General features: G+C 35.9%; 1 protein-coding gene across 1 annotated transcript in view; it reads right to left on the bottom strand.

Annotated features, from left to right (window-relative positions):
* Positions 1–1,216: 1,216 nt before the first annotated feature.
* The window catches only part of SCLT1 (sodium channel and clathrin linker 1), a 204,364-nt gene continuing 186,227 nt past the window's right edge, over positions 1,217–19,353 (bottom strand). The window contains exons 19-21 of the mRNA XM_045798986.2: positions 13,052–13,130; positions 10,414–10,509; positions 1,217–6,571 (exon numbers count right to left, since the gene is read on the bottom strand). Coding sequence (XP_045654942.2) covers positions 6,509–6,571; positions 10,414–10,509; positions 13,052–13,130 — 238 coding nt within the window. The 3' untranslated portion in view covers positions 1,217–6,508. The remainder of the gene's footprint in view (positions 6,572–10,413; positions 10,510–13,051; positions 13,131–19,353) is intronic.

The following is a 19,353-nucleotide window of genomic DNA, read 5'->3' on the forward strand; positions in this document are numbered from 1 at the left end:
TTCTAATTTCAGGATTATTACCAGTGTGATACAATTTCTTTATGAAGCAAATCTTTTTCTCTGGTGTTTCCCTTCCCCATGTAGCAGCCTCAAAGGGTGCTTTCCTTCTTCTCTTGCTAATTATGGCTCTGCTCCAGCTTTCCTGTTTGAATTGTTTGAGCTTCTCTTTTTCATATTAAATCCCTGTGATCATATCTTTGCCTCAACTAGTCCCAAGTACTTACTCTAAGTGAGTAAATATACTTCTCAAGCATCATGCTTTAAATTACCATGCTTGTTTTGACAAATCATACAATATTTTATCAACTACTTTATAATTGCTAAACATATTTATGACTTTTTGGTACATATGACCCTTTTTTTGGTGAAACTGTTACCACTCATTCAAGAACTCTGGAAATCTTCAAAAGAGATTGCATTACATAGAAAATTTCCTAGGAAAAGCATTTTCCTATCTGGTGGGATTTGGTAATTTTTTCAAACCTTGAAAAGAAATGGGCCATAACCTAAAAAGTCAAGTAAGTTTAGTGGAAAACAGAGATTTAAGCAAAGGAAGAATAACCTCTTTTGAAGGTTTTCAGATTTCTTTAGTGGGTAGTAACAATTTCGCCCAAAAAAAGGATATTTACCAAAAAATCATAAATATGTTAAATTGTGTTTAACAATTATAAAGTGGTTGACATCCCATTGTATGATTTCCTGTGTCAAAACAAGCATGGTATTCAACATGATGTTTGAAAGGCATTTTTTCACTTAGAGTATTTAGGACAAGTTGAGGCAAGTTGCTTAACGTTTATAATACCTTATATCTTTGGAAAGGGAATGATAAAACCTAACCAGCAGGTCTGTTGAATTCTATGAGGTAATAAATGCAAAATGCCAGCATATATCTTACATATGATAGGTGCTCAATAAACATTAGTCATAGAGATCAGCATGCTGACTACAGATCCAGGGAAAGATTCCCCAAAACATTCTTTTGGTTACTTGTAGAAACATGGTTACAACTTTTCCCATTCTCTTTTATCCCCTATAGTTTATACGAAAGGCGATGCTAGTCTTATATTTTTAATCTTCACAAAGCTGTGCTAACAGATTTTCTACACATCACATTTTGCTCTGATTTTTTTAATTCTTTGAAAATAGGATGAAAATATTGAATGAAAATTTCCATGATGCCATATTAAAAGCTTTAAGGGTTTTTAAATAAACATACCCCCCCTCCCCCCCAGTGATTACAAGGCTGCTACATGGATCTACTAAAAAGAAATCTATCCGGGGCACCTGGGTGGCTCAGTCAGTTGAGTGGCTGACTCTTGATTTCGGCTCAGGTCACAATCTCAGGGTACTGGGATCAAGCCCCAGGTTGGGCTCTGTGCTCAGCATGGAGTCTGCTTCTCTCCCTCTCTCATATAAACAAACAAACAAACAAACAAACAAACAAATAAATCCTAAAAAAAGAAATCTGACGTTTTCTTCTTGGACAGGATTACTAGATGAGGTCTGGAAAGTATGACAGTTATGGCATAAAGGAACTTTTGCTGGACAGAGTGCTGGGTCTTTCTTGATGCTTTTGTGATGTGAAGCAGCAGCAAACGGGCCAGATTAAAAACGGGCTGAAATGACCAGGCCCCATGGATCCTGATTATCCATTATGGGAGCTGGTGGTTGGTGTGTTCTAAGAGACCAAGTGTACTCACATCTGTCTAGTTCTCATCTTTTTCATGATTATCATGAACATATGTGTAGTATGTTTACCAAATCGATAGATGACATCGCTATAAATAAAAAGTTGTCAATGGTACAATAAACACGGCACTAAAACAAAATAAAACAGACATGGTCCCTATGCTTATAAGTAACAAACTGGATGACAGAATTGGAGCTAAAAGGACCTCAGCACCCTGTAATGACATAATAAAATTTAAAAGGGATGAATGACCAGTCTGGCTTCTGGGGCAAAGATGTGGCTTAGCAACAAAACCTCTGGAAAAGACTCTATTTATTTAAAAAATTTTTTAAAAAGATTTTATTTATTTGACAGAGAGGCAGTGAGAGAGGGAACACAAGCAGGGGGAATGAGAGAGGGAGAAGAAGGCTTCCCGCTGAGCAGGGAGCTCGATGCAGGGCTAGATCCCAGAACGCTGGGATCATAACCTGAGCCGAAGGCAGACGCTTAATGACTGAGCCACCCAAGCGCCCCTGGAAAAGACTTTAAGAATTGAGTCAACAATATGCTCAGTATATCCAACAGTGAAATTCAAATTCCAAAAAAGTGAAAATGATTTTAAGCTGCATTAATGGAGTACACACTCTAGAATAGTAACTTTTTTTCTCATCCCTAAATACTAATGAGAAATTATATGTACATTTCCACGAATCACTAACTATAGTAACTCCCAAAGCATGCTTCCCTAAGAGACGATGTCAGACTGTTCTTGGGGTTGGGAAAAGGGGAAGTATGTAGTTTGAACCATATCCTTGCCCTGGGGATTCTAATACATTGTCTTCCCTACATGTAGGTGGCTACCACTTACCCTCTCCCCACCCCTCTGTCATGATCTAGAGAAAGGGAATAGTTTTTTTATACCCTGAATATAATTTTTGGTTCTGGGCATAAGACTGATGCATCCCAAACATATCTGGTGTAAAGTAGGTGCTCAATAAATACTGAATGAATGGTGAAGGATATATGAAAATTGGAGCACTTTCAGAGGCCAGTGCCTGGCTGGCAAAAGTACTCAAAACCAAGTCCTCTGAGGAAATGTAGATGTCTATTAAGTGTAGGGAGAATGTGATGATTATTTTCAAAAGGCCAAAGACCTGCCACATGTAAGATGGCTTAGACTTACTCTGTTGCACAAAGCAGAACTAAGGCAGGAAGACAGATTTCAGTTCGATGTAAGGAAGAACTTTCTAATGGTCAGAACTGTTGGAAAGTGGATTGGGGCATCTCTAGGGGGAGTACCCTCATCCCCGCCACCGCAGTGAATTTTAACAGCGGTGCCCAATAACAGCAGTAATTTGTTTTCTAAAAAGAGTGAACTTTAAGAATGTATATTTAGAAAGAAATAAACTAGAGAAGACTCAAAGTTAGCTCCATAATGTTATTCTCACATGCTTACATTCCAGTCTACTTTTTGAGTGGAGGAAACCAGAGTAGTGTTGAAGCTAGTACATGGGAGTGTCTACAGGAAAGTGGGGCACATGAGCACGTTCTGTGGTGAACCCTTGGGCTACAAGACCACTTCCTTAGTGTAGATTGTTTCCTTGGTAGCTGGGTGAGTGCCAGTGTTATAAAAAATTACTGTAAAGATGCCTTCGTACCCGTCCTATGATTTTTGTTATTTAAGTATATACATATTTATTTAGTTTCTGTATAAATACTAAGATAAGTTAACACTGCCCCAAAGGCACACATTTGAACAAGTCTGAAGGGCTGGTAAGGGACAGATTTCATACATAACACTGGGGTGCTGACTGCCGTGTCTGTCTCCTCTCTGTGCACATATCTCTGTGTATATATACATTTTTAAATAAACTAAAAAAAACCTAATTATTTTTGATTAAAATGTTTGTAAAAAAGCCCATTACAGATTTGCTATTTTGGAAAAATTGATAAAATACATTATGGTTAAAGAACAGAATTTATACCAAAATGTTTAAAGTATTTTTTCATTCTTCCTTGATTTGTCTGGGAGTTGGCTTGGCAGACTGTGCAGCTATGAAATATTCATATTTGCTGAATAAACGAATGACTGAATTGTTGCTAATGTTCTCCCATATTTGGGGTAGTTACAGTGATCACAGCAGAGGAGAAATTAGAAGATTGTTGGCTGCCCCAATTTGCATATTTGTATACAAAGGGAAGAAGAGGTAATCATATCTCTTTTCTTCCTCAGGGAGACACAAATAAAGAAACATGAATAAATAAAATGAACTGGCTGTGTTGTCCTCAATTTCAGATTTACATCATTTCTTTTCTCTCTTTCCTATTCATTTCCCCTGTCTCCTAAAATACAGTTCACAGAAAAATGATACTTACTCTCTTTGTAAATGAAGGCAAGACTGACCAATATGAGAAAAGTCAAAAACTCCACTACATTTTTACATTGGAAATCATTAGCTAACAAACTTCTCTGAAACAAAAATAACCATGTATGTTCAGTTCTGTTGGTAAACACAGTTTAAGTCTGTTCAAATTCAGCAGAGGTAAGAAAGGCCTATCCTCTGCCTGTTAGTAGCCTATCCCTCACTTGGAAACTATCTAAGTATTCAAGAAGGAGGTCCGACTGGAGAGAGGGTTATCAATATTCACACGTAAAGAGTAGGTGCCTATGGCCAAAGTTTGGAGAAAGTGCTTATGCAGAGAGATTTACCTTGAAGAAATGAGCCTGGGAAGTTAGATTTTCTTCTTGAAAAAGGACAATCACACTTATATTTGTCTACAACGTTAGTTTCTGAAGAGCTTCCTCCTACAGTCTCATTTTTTTTTGTATGATATAATTCTAACATCTTTTCTAATTAAAAGTTTTTAAAAATAAATTTTATGTTCTATAAAGATGAATATGAACATAACTCTTATTACATGGAAATTAGTCTGTGAATGACATGGGAAGAAATTTACATTAGAGAATCAAATGGAAAATTCTTAGGAAATGAAAGTAAGCTAAGTGCCTAATTATCATTTAACTATCATATTTGTATTATTTCGTCTCATCACTGCATTTGACACTAGCAACCATTTGTCCCCTCCTACACATAGGACCAGAATCCCTGCCTCCTTTAGTTTTTGTCATATTGGATTCTCTTGGCTACAGCCTTCTCACTGCTCCTGTTCAGCCTTCTTCAATGACTCTTCTCCCTGAAATCATTCAACAAAATAAAGACATTTTCTAAGGTCCTGTCCTTAAAAATCCTTTTTCAGTTTTTGAACAAAAGTTATTGAATATACCCTCTGTGTGCCAGAAACTATGTTGAGCTGCTAAGAATACAAAGAAGGAGAGCAGACATGGGTCTTGTTCTTAAGGAGTCTACAGACTGACGACATTGAAGAAAAAATTCAAAAAGAGTTAATTACTGGGGCGCCTGGGTGGCACAGCAGTTAAGCGTCTGCCTTCGGCTCAGGGCGTGATCCCGGCGTTATGGGATCGGGCCCCACATCAGGCTCCTCCACTATGAGCCTGCTTCTTCCTCTCCCACTCCCCCTGCTTGTGTTCCCTCTCTCGCTGGCTGTCTCTATCTCTGTCAAATAAATAAATAAACTCTTTAAAAAAAAAAAGTGTTAATTACAAATTTTCCCAAGTGCTATGAATAAAAAATCCAGCACACTGTTATGAGAAATACAAGGGGACCTAACCTAGTGTGGAGGATGGAAGGCTCTCTGAGGCAGGGCTGTCTGCGCAGGGGTGAGCTGAAGAACATGCAGATGGCAAGGGAGGCACGGAGATCCTGCGGGGAAGAAGGTTGATATACCGATGGAAGCAGAAGGCCACCATTAGAGCTACAGCATGAGAAATGAGGGGAAGAGGAAGTCAGCCACATCAGATAAAGCCTCCAGGCAAGCTCCTATACTCCATGGCTTCAATTCTCAGTCCTGTGCCAAAGACTCCCTAGCACCAGTCCTAAGCTTCTGACGGTTGCTTGAATATTTACAAATGAATGTTTTCATGTCACTTCAAACTCAATTCATTATCTTTTATCTGGACCACTGCAATAGTTTCCTAACTTGTTAGCCAGATGCAAACTTATCTGCACTCATCACCGGAAAGCAGGGTGTCCTAAGTTCAAACCAGGAGCAGAGAAGCTAACTATGTGGATCTGTAAAAATCAGCTAGACTGCAATAGTTCAGTGCCCATGCGTTCTCAGACTTGAAGATTCCATTTGATTAGTACTGCTTTGAGTAACAGAGCAAAACAAAAAACAAAACCTCCCATATTCTTAAATATCAATATTTGATAAATACTGGAAATCGTGTAAATTAAAAATGAATCACTACAGTTATACATTAAAATACATGACAGCATCATTTTAGAAAGTGCATAATTTATTACATTTATGAGTTTATAATAAAATGGATACTTGGGAACTTAAAAAAATGGGTTAGGAGTAACAATTAGATGTAAAATTCTCAAATCATGGAACCTGAAATATTAAAATTCTAGCATTGTCTTAAAAATCTCTTTCTCATGATTAGGATAGTTTGAAAATTATTATGCTCTTCCAAGGGAAGAAAGGGGAATTGAAAAATAGACACGTTGATGAAGGCAATGAATTCTTCTCAGCTGGCTTTATTCTCCACTGAAGCTCAATATATGGTTATATTTTCTTTACTTACAGGAAGCTGCCACTGTTCTGGTTTCCAATAACCCTCATAACAGAATGGAAAATGCTTATGCAAAATGACACAAGCCTTAACCATTCTCTGCAGTTTTTTACCATTTCAATACACTTCTAGTCCAACAGCTTTCCCAATTCTAAAGTTCTGTGAGTGAACTATGAATATTTTTAAATATTTTCCAAATTCATCATGGAGGCTGCTTTTCTTCTCTGCACTGTAATCACACTGAGCTGCAATTAAAATAGACAATCAGTAAGTAGTTACTTTTTCTATGGACAATCTTACATTAATACAAAGTAATAATGCATCACAACTTAAAATTATTGAAAATAATCTTACTGGAGGGGTTCCTGTAAGAGGTCATTTTTGGTGTTCATGTCTGTTTTACTCGAGACTTTAAAATACCTGTATTGCGCTAGAGATATGCATGTCAAATATGACATTCCATAGCTCAGAGTGATATACAGTAAGTACTTAGAATGCCAAAACATATTTCACAGATGGATGAAAAACATCTAGATAAAAAGTTAACTAGAAAAGTGAGTAAAATACAAACTAAGCACAACACAAGGTTGGTAATAAGATGATGATAAATCATAGTAAGAAAGCTCTAATAGGTAAATAGTCTTCAAATTTCAATTGGAGTTGATATTATATATACAAAGTAAAAAAAACCCTAATAGTACAATAGAGTATACATTATAAAGAAGGCTTCTCACCACTTCCTTCATTCTATAGCCCTCTTTCTAGATATAACCACTATTTCCATTTTCTAAGTATATTTCTAGAAATAAATTCTAAATGAGAATAGATGCATACATTTCATCACCTCTTTTTATTTAAAAAATGATAAAGCATTATACACACTTTTCATCTTGTTTTTTTCCTTCTAAATGATCCACTTTACAAATGACTCCATGTGAGACCTACTTTATTCTCCTTAACAGCAGCAAACTTTCCCTGTATTGATACTCTATAATTTAACTGGTTTCCTATTGATGGGCATTTAGATGGCTTTTAATCTTTTAAGATTATAGACAATGCTGCAATTAGTATTTTGACATGCTTCCCTACACAGACTTGCCCAGGTGCAAGTATACCACCTGCAGAATAAATTCTTAGAATGACTGGGTCAAAGGTGATGTACATCACAATATTTTAAGAGATACTGCCACACTGGGCTCCAAAGAGACTGCACCAACAGACATTTATATCAGTGATGTGCGGAAGTGCCAGCATAATGTATTATCAAACTTACGATCTGACATGATCGTGAAATGGTGAAAAATGATATGTGATTGTGGTTTAAGCTTGTATTTGTCTTATGGGTGAGGATGAGCATCTTTTCAAATGTTTAAAAGTCATTTGTCTTTACTTTTCTGTAAATATTTTTTATTCTTTGTCTTTTGTACTGTTGCACTTTATTTGTTGACTTAGCCATTCTTTACATATATGTTAAGGATATTACTTTTGTCACATGTATTGCAGATATTTTTCTCAGATCGTCATTGACTATGACTTTAAAATACAGACATCTGAAATTTTACATGTTCACATTTATTAATTTCTTTTCATAGTTCCTAGGTTTTGTGTTCTTGCATAGAAAGGCTTCACCACACTGATTTTAGTGTCAAAAGAATACAGTATGGCTTTCAGTAGTTTAGGCTAATACACTTAGAACATACAACCATAGTCCAAAGATGGATGAAGAATGTACAGAAAAAGGTGATCAGAATAGCACATTCAGAGCACAGAGGACTCAGTACAATGCAGGCCTTGCATGTGATGCTGGACTGTACTGGACGTCTGATGTGCACAATAGAGGAAATCATAATCTTCTAACTCCACTCCTTTGTTTCATTAAGTATCAGGCCCTTAGTGAGATAGTCTTTCTAATAGCAGTTTCCAGTTTTTAGAGGAAGATGGGAAAATTAGAAAAAATTCAGAGAAAGCAAAGATAAAAAATTTTAAAAAACAGAATATATGTCTAATAAAGTTTATAACTTGGATTCATTTAAGATAGAAAAAAAAATTAACTCCAGGGAATAATTCCTTTTGTGGATGGGGAGAATGCTGAATGATTACTTTTCATCTTCAAATGAAAACAGGATGGAAGGAGAAAAGCTTAAGGAAAAAACGTAAAGTGGTTACTGACATAACATTAAACAAAAAAAGCTCACAAAGAGAAGGGTGAAATCCTTGTCATTAGAGAGTTTAAGAAACAGGAGAAAAACATCAGGGTTGGGCTGTTTAGGTCTAATTCTGTCAGGAAGGAGACTAAACGAGATGCCAACTGGATTATCTAAATAAGGTTCTGTAACTGTACTCTTTTTACTATAGAACTCAAGGTAGTTGATTTTAAGTAGGCATTTTCTTTACCATATTCCTTAAAAAAGGTACTTGAAGCTCTAAGGATTGTGATGTAGAGATTTAACTTCTTATATAACTAAGTATTTACTAACCACTTAATGATTACACTAAGTGCTTATATGTGTTAATTCCTCTGATTTCTTAGTAACTCTATAAGGGAAGTGTTGTTATTCTACATTAAACATGAAGACACTGAGGCTTAGAAAAGTTGAAACTGCCCCAGATCACATGGCTGCTGAATGGCACCAGGCTATGTGCCAGGTACCAAAACCTACACTTTTAAGATCCTGCCCAGTACACCTTGGCTCCTGTTAACTTATAATCTAAATGAATGAATGCTTTCTTGAATGATAAACTACTAAATCCATTAATTCATAATTTAATAAGAAATTAAATTTATTTGATAAAGCTATAATTACTTTCAAGAGGGAGGGGAATAGAAGGGCAAATTACTGGATTTTCTTTAAGTGCCATGCATTGTTCATATCAGAAGATTTCAAAAAAATCTGTAAATGTCACATACATAAACTGAATTCATGAGTATTTAGAGCTGTTGTACTATGTATGAAATACTATAATATCTATGCATAATATTAATTTTGATTGAAACAGTACATTTATAACCAAACATATTTAATAAGGTAGTAACATGGTTTCTTTGCCTGCCTATCTGTATCTGTTTCCAGCCTATCTTTATAATCGCTAGACGATCTCACATTGCTCCTAATAGGAGGGAGGGACTATTGCTCCCACTGTAGAATAAATTGCCCATTTCCTTTATGTGATCTGTGTATATTATGAGTGATTACCCCTTACTATTTTATTGATGTTCTGCATTTTCTACTCTATTTCCCATTGGACAACTTTTATACAGTATTTTAGAGTCATATGGTTATATACAAATGTGCATTAAATGAACTTAACCTATAAGCCATCTTTTTCCATTTAAAAATTACAATAAAAACAAAGTTAGTGCAATTTAAAATATTACATTCAAAGCAATGTTTTCTACTTCCTAATCTGTCAGTGATCATGCCTAAACAGAACAAAATTCTAGAGCAGTGCTGTCCAAAAGAACTTTTTGTGATCATAGAGTTCTATTTATGATGTCCAATATGAGGACCATAGTTACATATGGCTACTGAGCACTTGACAGCCAGCCAGTGTGGGGCACCTGGGTTGCTCATTCAGTTGGGCATCTGACTCTTGGTTTCGGCTCAGGTTATGATCTTGGGGTTGTGGGATCCAGCCCTGCACTGGGCTCTGCACTCAGCATGGAGTCTGCTTGAGATTCTCTCCTCCTCTGTATGCCCCTTCCCCTACTTGCATGTGCACTCTCTCTCTCTCAAATAAATAAATCTTAAAAAAAAAAAAAAAGAAATCCAGCTAGTGTAATGAGGATTTCAAATTTTAATTTACTTAATTTTAATAATTAATTTAAATTTACACTGATACTTATGGCCAGTGCTATCGTATTGGACAGCACAGTTGTAGATTTAGGTGTCAATTTAGAAGACTCGTGTTTATTTCTGTTTTTAAAGTTTACTTGTTCAACCTCAAATATTAAAGAGACTAATTTTAAATAGTTTAATCAAGTAAAAATAAAACTACTAGGTCTCTGGGAACTTTTGAGGAACTTTTCTTGTCTTTGATCTACTCAGACTATTCACTCTCTAGGGATCATGAGGAAGCTCCCTCCTACCTGCTGGGAAGCTGCAGCCGCTCTCTGCTCTGCCTGACTTAGGCGCCTTTGAAGCCTGTTGGCTTTTTCTTGATGCTCTAGAATTAGTTTTTCATTCTGTTATGGGGAAATATAAAACAAACAAGTTAGAAATCCACATGTGACACAGAAAGTTTTTGTGGAATAATCAATGAAAAATCTGAATATCACTTTACTCCTTATAAAAGGCAAAGATAATAAATCTCCAAATTAACATTTTTCCAAATTATGAACTTCAAAGTTCAAAACTGGTTTCATACTTTGACTACACTGTTTTTTTTTCCTCCCTACATGTTACCAAAGAAAGTGATTTAAATCTAAAATCAAAGTGAATCAGAAGACCAAGATTTTAAATATTTGATATTAACCTTGAGATGCCAGAACACCACTTCAGAATCACCTGGAATATGACAACACAGACTGCTGGGCCTCCTGACCACAGCTTCAGTAGGATGGCATGAATTTTGAGAATCTGCACTCCTACCGAGTTCTTCAGTGGTGGTGATGTTGTTTGCTAGTGATTCAGAACTACTATGTGAGAGCAAGCTTCTAGGGAAATTTTGACATTGCCACTATTAAAGTGCAAAGAACAGAAAATATTCATTCTAGAAGTCTTGATCTTTAAGGGATAGACTTGTCTTAAATGATTTGTATGTTAAAGGTATTACTTAAAAGGGGGAAGAACTCTGTTTCCACATGTTCCCCAATACATTTGTATACTTTAGAGGATATTAGGATCATCAACAGAGTTATTAGGCATTGGTATGAACTGAATTATGTCCCTAGAAAAGGATGTTGAAGTCTTAATCCCCAGTTCTTATGAATGTGACCTTATTTGGAAACAGGGTCTTTGCTATTAATTAAGGTAAGATGAGGTTTTAGGGTGGATCCTAATCCAAAGTGCCTAGTACCTTCATAAAAAGGGGAAATTAGGACATAGAGACTGACATGGACAAAGGGAAAACCACATGAAGACACAGGGAAACCACCATCTACAAGCCAAGGAACACATGAGGCCACCAGAAGCTAGGAAAGAGGCATGGAACGGATTCTCCCTCAGAGGGAACCAATCTTGCTGACTTCTCGATTTGAACTTCTGGCCTCCAGAATTGTGAGACAAAAATTTCTGTTGTTTAAATCACCAAGTTTGTAATATTTTGTTAGACAAGCCCCAGGAAACTACACAGACATAATGAATATAAATCTGTCACAACATGCTGTCATGCAGACAAGTTCAAAGAAACTATCAATTATAAAATGTATTCGTCCTCTCCATACTTATTAGCCTGAAAAAAAAGTTTTTGTAAAACTAGAATTAGTATGTGGGTTTCTGGCACTTGTCTGAATTGAGAGAATAACACCAGTCTAATCAGGAATAGTAAGAAAAACACACTTTCTATGAAGAACTAGAGAGAGTTCTCAGGTCCTAACATGTAAGTGGTAACAGTGAATGTCAGCCTAGTAATATAAAATACTGAAATAACAATATACTGCTAAAATGAGCTGCTTGTATTTCCTATTGTGCCCAAAAGCAAAATTAAATTTTATGAAGAGAACTATACTGGCTGTTGCAATTTACCAAGATATTTAAATATGTAGTCTTAAATTTAAAAGGCACATCATTAACACTAGAAAAAACTTGGGAGGAAAATCCCATCATCTGTAATAATCACTTTCATAGGTACCATCAGACTACATACAATACGTATTTTTCTGTGTCACTATCATAATGGTTAAGGAACAGTTCAAGTTAGGTAAATCATAATATATGCAACAGTTCTTTTTCAACTGATCATTTTGGCTGCTCTTGATCTTCCCATATTACTAACATTATTGTGTTGAATATCTGCCTTTAAATTTTTTCATGTTTTAAATTATTTCCTTAAGTACAGATTCCTGGAAGTTTTGAAAACTACAATGAGTATTTTAATGGCTATTGTTTGTTTTCTAAATGGCTCATATCAATTTATAATGCTTTGAAACTTAAGAGTAATGATTTCATTATGGTTCTATAGATGGCCACAAAAATATAGCAGACCATATAGCCAATTAATGAAATTCCAACAAATACATTCAAAGTTAGAACATCAAATGAAGAACAGAGTTCTAGAAAGCTCTAATCATAATCTAGAAAATGTTAACGTTTTTTAAAGATTCAAAGAGAAAAATGATGAGCTCTTGCTGCATTTAGTTCTAAAGCATTAATCTGAAGGAGTATTTTAATATATTCCAGGAGGCAAAAGTAATTTCTACATATCTTATGTGTTGAATTAAAACAAAATAAGAGGAATGGGCTAAAAAATATAATCTTAGACATGCTTAGAAATGAAGGGGATTTTAACACATTTTCTGCAACATGGCACAAGTTATATTGGTGAAACTGAAATAAGAGCTCTACCTTTTGTCATTTACATATGATGAATCACTGACTTTCAAAGCTTTTATTCACATTATAAAATGTGGATTTTTAGGGTTATGGATGATTTCTCTGCAAGGAGTACTCACCTCTGTATGGTCATTTCCAAGTAGAGAATTAATTTGGAGTTGGCTCAGGTAAAATTCTATAACATGTGTATCAAGCTGCAGCAGAAAGTACTTCCCGGGAGAGTCATTATCTTACCTCAACTACCTTTTCATTTGCCATTTCCAGCTGAGAAAGCAGCTCTTGGGTATGAAGTTTCTGTCGACTCAGCTCACTCCTATTAATCAAGAGAGAGTCCCCCCCCAACACCAAGCCATTAATATCATTGTTCAAAAATCTAACAAAACAGAATCTTTTTTAGTAAGATATATGTTCATGTTTTAAACAAAAATACCTTCTTATGTGCAAAATAAAGTTTTTTTTAAATAGACCATATTTTAAAGGACTCATTTATTTATTCATAAAATGCACATGTATTCTGGAGATTAGCTGCACAACAATGTGAATACACTAGACACTACTGAACTGTACACTTAAAAATGATTAAGATGGTAAATCTCATGTGTATTTTATCACAACTATAAAAATGTTAAATTTTATGTATATTTTACCACACAGAAAAAGCAAAAAAATCCCACACACATATATTCTAAAAGCACTTAAGTGTTTTCAATATTATTATCTTGAGGAATTATTTGGCATTAAAATGAACATACATTCATATTAAACAGAAGTATTTGTTATTATAAAATCTCATAAGCTATTGTGATTCTTAGCTATAGTATACAGTTTTAAGATTCATATATAGTGCTTCTTAGAGGAACTCAATTTTTGGAAATTTAAGGTAATATTAATCACTCCAACATCATTTCAGTGTAGTATATTCAGAATTGGTATTTATGTTTTGGTTGTATATACACTATATTTTATACATTCATATCCTTTATACTTTAATAGCTGGATTTATCTTATGCAGAGAGCTGGTTGTCATCGTCTTCTTCTTTTCTTCTTCTTCCTCTCCTTCCTCTCCTTCTTCTTCTTTTTTCCCAACATAAGATTATCTTGCTTTTGGCCAAAGATAATTTAAAGAGTCTCAGATACAGAAAAAATGTAGTCTTTTTTTTTTAAGATTTTACTTATTAATTTCTCAGCGAGAGAGCAAGAGAGAGAGCACAAGCAGGGGGAGCAGCAGGCAGAGGGAGAAGCAGACTTTCTGCTGAGGAGGAGCCCAAAGTGGGCCTCAATCTCAGGACCCTGGGATCATGACCTGAGCCGAAGGCAAACAATTAATCGACTGAGCCACCTGGGCATCCCAGAAACAATGCAGTCTTAAAAATAATTTTTAAAAAGATCAAACTTCTGGGGCACCTGGGTGGCTCAGTCGTTGAGCATCTGCCTTCGGCTCAGGTCATGATCCCGGAGTCCTGGGATCAAGCCCTGCATCAGGCTCCCTGCTCAGCAGGGAGTCTGCTTCTCCCTCTCCCACTCCCCCTGCTTATGTTCCCTCTCCCGCTGTGTCTCTGTCAAATAAATAAAATCTTAAAAAAAATAAAATAAGATCAAATTTCTGAGTATTAAAATACTCAGTTAATTCAGGATTGGTTTTTGACTTTTGACTTTCTGCTTTTTTTTTTTTTAGATTTTATTTATTTATTTGACAGAGAGAGACAGCCAGTGAGAGAGGGAACACAAGCAGGGGGAGTGGGAGAGGAAAAAACAGGCTCCTAGTGGAGAAGCCTGATGTGGGGGTTGATCCCAGAACGCTGGGATCACGCCCTGAGCCGAAGGCAGATGCTTAACGACTGCGCTACCCAGGTGCCCCTGACTTTCTGCTTCTTAAAGAAATCAACAGATTAACACTTCTAAAATAACTTCGGCTTTGAATTTTTTCCAGGTGAGCTGCACAGCCTAAAAACTTGGTAAGTCCCTTATGTGACCAATATGTGTATGAATAATTGTTAAAATCAGCAAGCAATTTGTTATACACAGGAGAGAATATAAAATGTCATCCACAAATCAATTCCATAAATATTTACTGAACACTAGGTGCCAAGTACAAGGTATATGGTAGTAAACACGTAATTGTTGCCATAACAGAACGAAGAGGGAAATGGCTTCATCCACTGAGGACACTCTATGAGGACACTGAGTATCTATCACTGATTCTGTGACAGACAAACCCAAATGTTTTATATTCGCTTTCTTTTGGTGGTAATAATAATGTAGAATAAATTACTGTGCTTACTTTCAAGTACCTTGTGTAGCTTAAAATTACTGCTGCTCCTCAACATAACAAAACGAAGAAAGGCAAACTGGTGGAAGTGGCCAGTCTTCTAGACCAAATGTAATTAAAGGTAAAGTTATGTACATTAGTGCTAATGAGAAATAACCTTTGAGTACTACTGAAATTAAGATGATACAGTGATCGGGGCGTCTGGGTGGCCCAGTCGTTAAGCGTCTGCCTTTGGCTCAGGGCGTGATCCCAGGTTCCTGGGATCGAGCCCCGGGTCGGGCTCCCTGCTCCACTGGGAGCCTGCTTCTTCCTCTCTCACTCCCTCTGCTTGTGTTCCCTCTCTCGCTGGCTGTCTCTCTCTCTGTCAAATAAATAAATAAAAATCCTGAAAAAAAAAAGATGATACAATGATCCTACTAATAAAGTTAGCCAACATTGAGTTTATGTAAGACCTTCTCAGAAAACACCTACTGCATAATTTGATACCTAAACTATTCACTTAGCCATGGCATTTTACATGATAGTAATAATTTCTGACAAGTACTATTAGATAGTAATAATTTTCCACAAAATTTAAGATCACAAAGATTCAAATGATTAACTTTCAGTTATTTTTAATCTGTGTAAATATGCTGTTGGGTATCAAGCTCCGTAACCCCCACTGGATGATGAGAAAGTTTGTTATTCATTTTTGTATCCTTAGGATCTAGTACTCAATAGAGCTTGGCAAGTAATAGCAAAGATGATGATGATGGTGATAATAACAGCAAGCACTTTCATAGTGCTTACTATGTGCCAGGCACTTCTGGGTGTTTTATTTAAATTATTTAGTTTTCATGATAACCCTCTGAGATCCCCAGTTTTACATATGAGAACATTTAAAAACAGAGAAATTTAAAAATAAAGTTAGGTCATGTAGCTAGTCCAGTTGTAGAGTCAGAATTCAAAAACTGAGACCTTTTGTTTCAAGACCTGTGCTCTTAACCACTCCCCTACATTGCAACATGGCAGGTGATAGCTAAATGTTAGTTGAATGAATAAGTGAAGAGTATATACGTGTGAGTTTGTGTATTAGATATTCTAGGAATATAAAAATTTACACATTCACTTAAAAACCTAACAAATTATATCTTTATTTTTGCCTTCTTCCCTAAAGTTTCAGTCTTTTATTCAAAGTCAACATGCCTAATACTAAACTTTTTGCATTTCCTTGAAAACCTACTTCTCATCTTGCTACTCAATTTTTATATCAACAACATCTCTGCCCTCACTGCCTAGGTTAAACACCTCAAATCTATTTCTCACTTTCTCTTAAATGCAACATGTAGACTCTAAATAGACTCTTCCTTTGCAATGTCTCTTGCATCTGTTCTTCACTTCTATACAGTGTTACCACCAAAACTGAAGTTCTTTTTTTTAAAAAAGATTTTATTTATTCATTTATTTGAGAGAGAGAGAGGAGAGAGAATGCACAACAGTGGGGAGGGGGAGGCAGAGAGAATCTGGAGTGGGGCTCGATCTCATGGCTGCGAGATCATGACTTGAGCTGAAACCAAGAGTTGGACGCTTAGCTGACTGAGCCACTCAGGGGCCCCCCTTACAACTCAAGTTATTATAACTTAATTTTGAGATTTATTTCATTTTTTTAAAAGATTTTATTTATTTATTTTACAGAGACAGCCAGCAAGAGAGGGAACACAAGTAGGGGGAGTGGGAGAGGAAGAAGCAGGCTCCTAGCTGAGGAGCCTGACATGGGGCTCGATCCCAGAGCGCTGGGATCACGCCCTGAGCCGAAGGCAGACGCTTAACGACTGCGCCACCCAGGCGCCCCTTGAGATTTATTTCAAAAGCCAAATGCTCAGCTTTTCAATATCAAGTGAAAAAATTATGTAAAGTGTATCACAATGCACATAGAAATGCTCAATTAATACAGTGGTTTTCCATCTCTAACCCATACATCATGAATGTACTTCTCTAAGTCACTTTAATAATTTGCTTTGTTTATTAAACAATAACTTCCAGTGGCTTTCTGCCAATGGACAAAAGAATCCAAATTCCTGAGACTGGCATTCAACATCCTCCAAAATTTTGTGTAATATTTCTTTCCAACCTTATCTCCAATAGGAGCCTTCCACTTCGGTTAGGTTCTCACTATATCACACATTAACCATATATGTAACACCTTTAGGCTCATGTTTATGTCATTTTCTGTATCCTCGTTTTTAGATTTCCCTTTGAAATCCTGCCCACTCTTTAAGATTCCACCTTTGCCCCCCCCTTTTTTTTAAAGATTTCATTCATTCACTCACTTATTCATTCATTTGAGAGAGAGAGAGAGAGAGGGCACACGTGCTAGTGTGCACCAGCATGGAAAGGGGCAGAGGGAGGGAGAGAGAGAGAACCTCAAGCAGACCTGGTGCAGAGCCTGATGCGGCTTGACTTCACGACCCTTATTGTGACCTGAGCCAAAACCAAGAATCGAATGCTCAACCAACTGAGACACCCAGGCACCCTCTTCCTCCTATACCTCCTTTCCAGTTCATTTTAACCCAGACAGTTCTCTTCTCAAATCAAAGTTTTGGTACCTATTTTATGTTCATTTAAGACATTTAAGCAATTCTCTATTATAATGCTAATCAGTCATTTATATGTGTGTGTAAGCATACCTAACATATATGTACACACACACTTCCTCAAGTATAGTGGAAACTTTTAAAAAGGGGATTGCTTTTAATTTCTATAGTATTTACCACAGTGCTTTACATATAGGGTATCAATAAACATTTGCTGATTTATGGTAAATTTCTACAGAAAACCTGGCAGTTAGAAAATTTTATTTCTTATTTGCTCAACAAACATTTACTGAGGAATATACCACAAAAGATATTTTAGATAAAGGTTATTTTTATTTATTTAGATTTATTTATATTCTAGTTCTTTCCACAAAGGATTTGAAGTGGCTAAGAAAAGGATATTTTTCAGTTAGGCATTTCCTTCAATCTCACTTCTGAATGAAATTTTAGAAGGTATTAAAGGGTGGAGAGAAAAGTGATTTTGCCAACTCTATCCCCTGAGACCTTCCTAGAGCCTGCCTGTCAGTCCTCTGCAACTCCTTATTTCTCTGTCAGGATATTTCCCATCAGGAATAAAGGAAAGATGCAGGAAGATGATCCAACTCTGTATTATCTATGAGAATTTTTCTCTTCATTACAGAACATGTATGAGTTCCCTGTATGAGTCCCTAAATCATTAGTGATTTAGGATAAACATAAAATAAGACTTTTCAGAGACTTTCACAGTGGTATTACACTTGAAACAATTGCTAACTAAAGCTATATAATCTCTTCACTGGAAGTCTTTAAAAACAGAAACATTCTTACTTATCAGGGATGATTTAAGTGTAGCCTGCCAGAAAGTAAAGAGATAGATGACATTTCGTTTCTCTATGACTTTATGGCACTTAAAGAATATTTTATTCTAATTAAAGAACTTAAAGGAAGCTGTGCTCATTTTCTCTATATAATTTCTAGCATGTTATACAATGTTCTAAAGTTTAAGGTAAAATTATTATCTTCTACCAATTTTAATGTTAAGTGTATAGGAACGAGGAATTCCTTAAAATATCACCAGCGAATTGCTTAGCCCATCAGTGTCCTATATATTTTTAGTTCAGTTATATAGTTCATGTTCACATGACATAAAATTCCTAGTCATGCCTGCAAAATGTAATTTAGAAATACAGTTGTAAAATATAATTGATTTACTGCTTTCCCTGTAAGCAAAATTTTACAAAATAATTTAGCAACAAAGTCATATATGCTATATCCGTTAAGAAAACATTAAATGCTTTAGTAAACAAAATATTACCATCAACACTGATAAGTCATCGAATTCATCAATCTGAGATGAAAGTAGGTCAAGAGTGAGAACCTAAGGCAAAGCTTCCTCGTCTGTGGTCAACAGATAGGCTTTAGGTATGCTCCTAAGCACCCTGAAATTATCTGCAAGATCTGGTGTGTTTGTCTTTTCCAGGAAGACAGTCCATAGATTTCCTGAGATTTTTAAGAGGTCTGAGGCCTAAGGAAGGACAAGGATTTTGTCTGGACTTTTCATCTGGAATATACAAAGTTTTTTTTAGATTTTTATTTTAAAGTATGAGCACACTGATTGGAGTGTTTCAATGTTGAATGTCTTTCTTACACAAACCACATCCATAATGTATCATCTACAATTTCCACTTTTGGCTTCATTAATGTGGTTCAAGCAT

Source organism: Ursus americanus, chromosome 13, assembly GCF_024610735.1.
Source record: "Ursus americanus isolate L20-20 chromosome 13, mUrsAme1.1.p, whole genome shotgun sequence".
Taxonomy (NCBI): Eukaryota; Metazoa; Chordata; class Mammalia; order Carnivora; family Ursidae; genus Ursus; species Ursus americanus.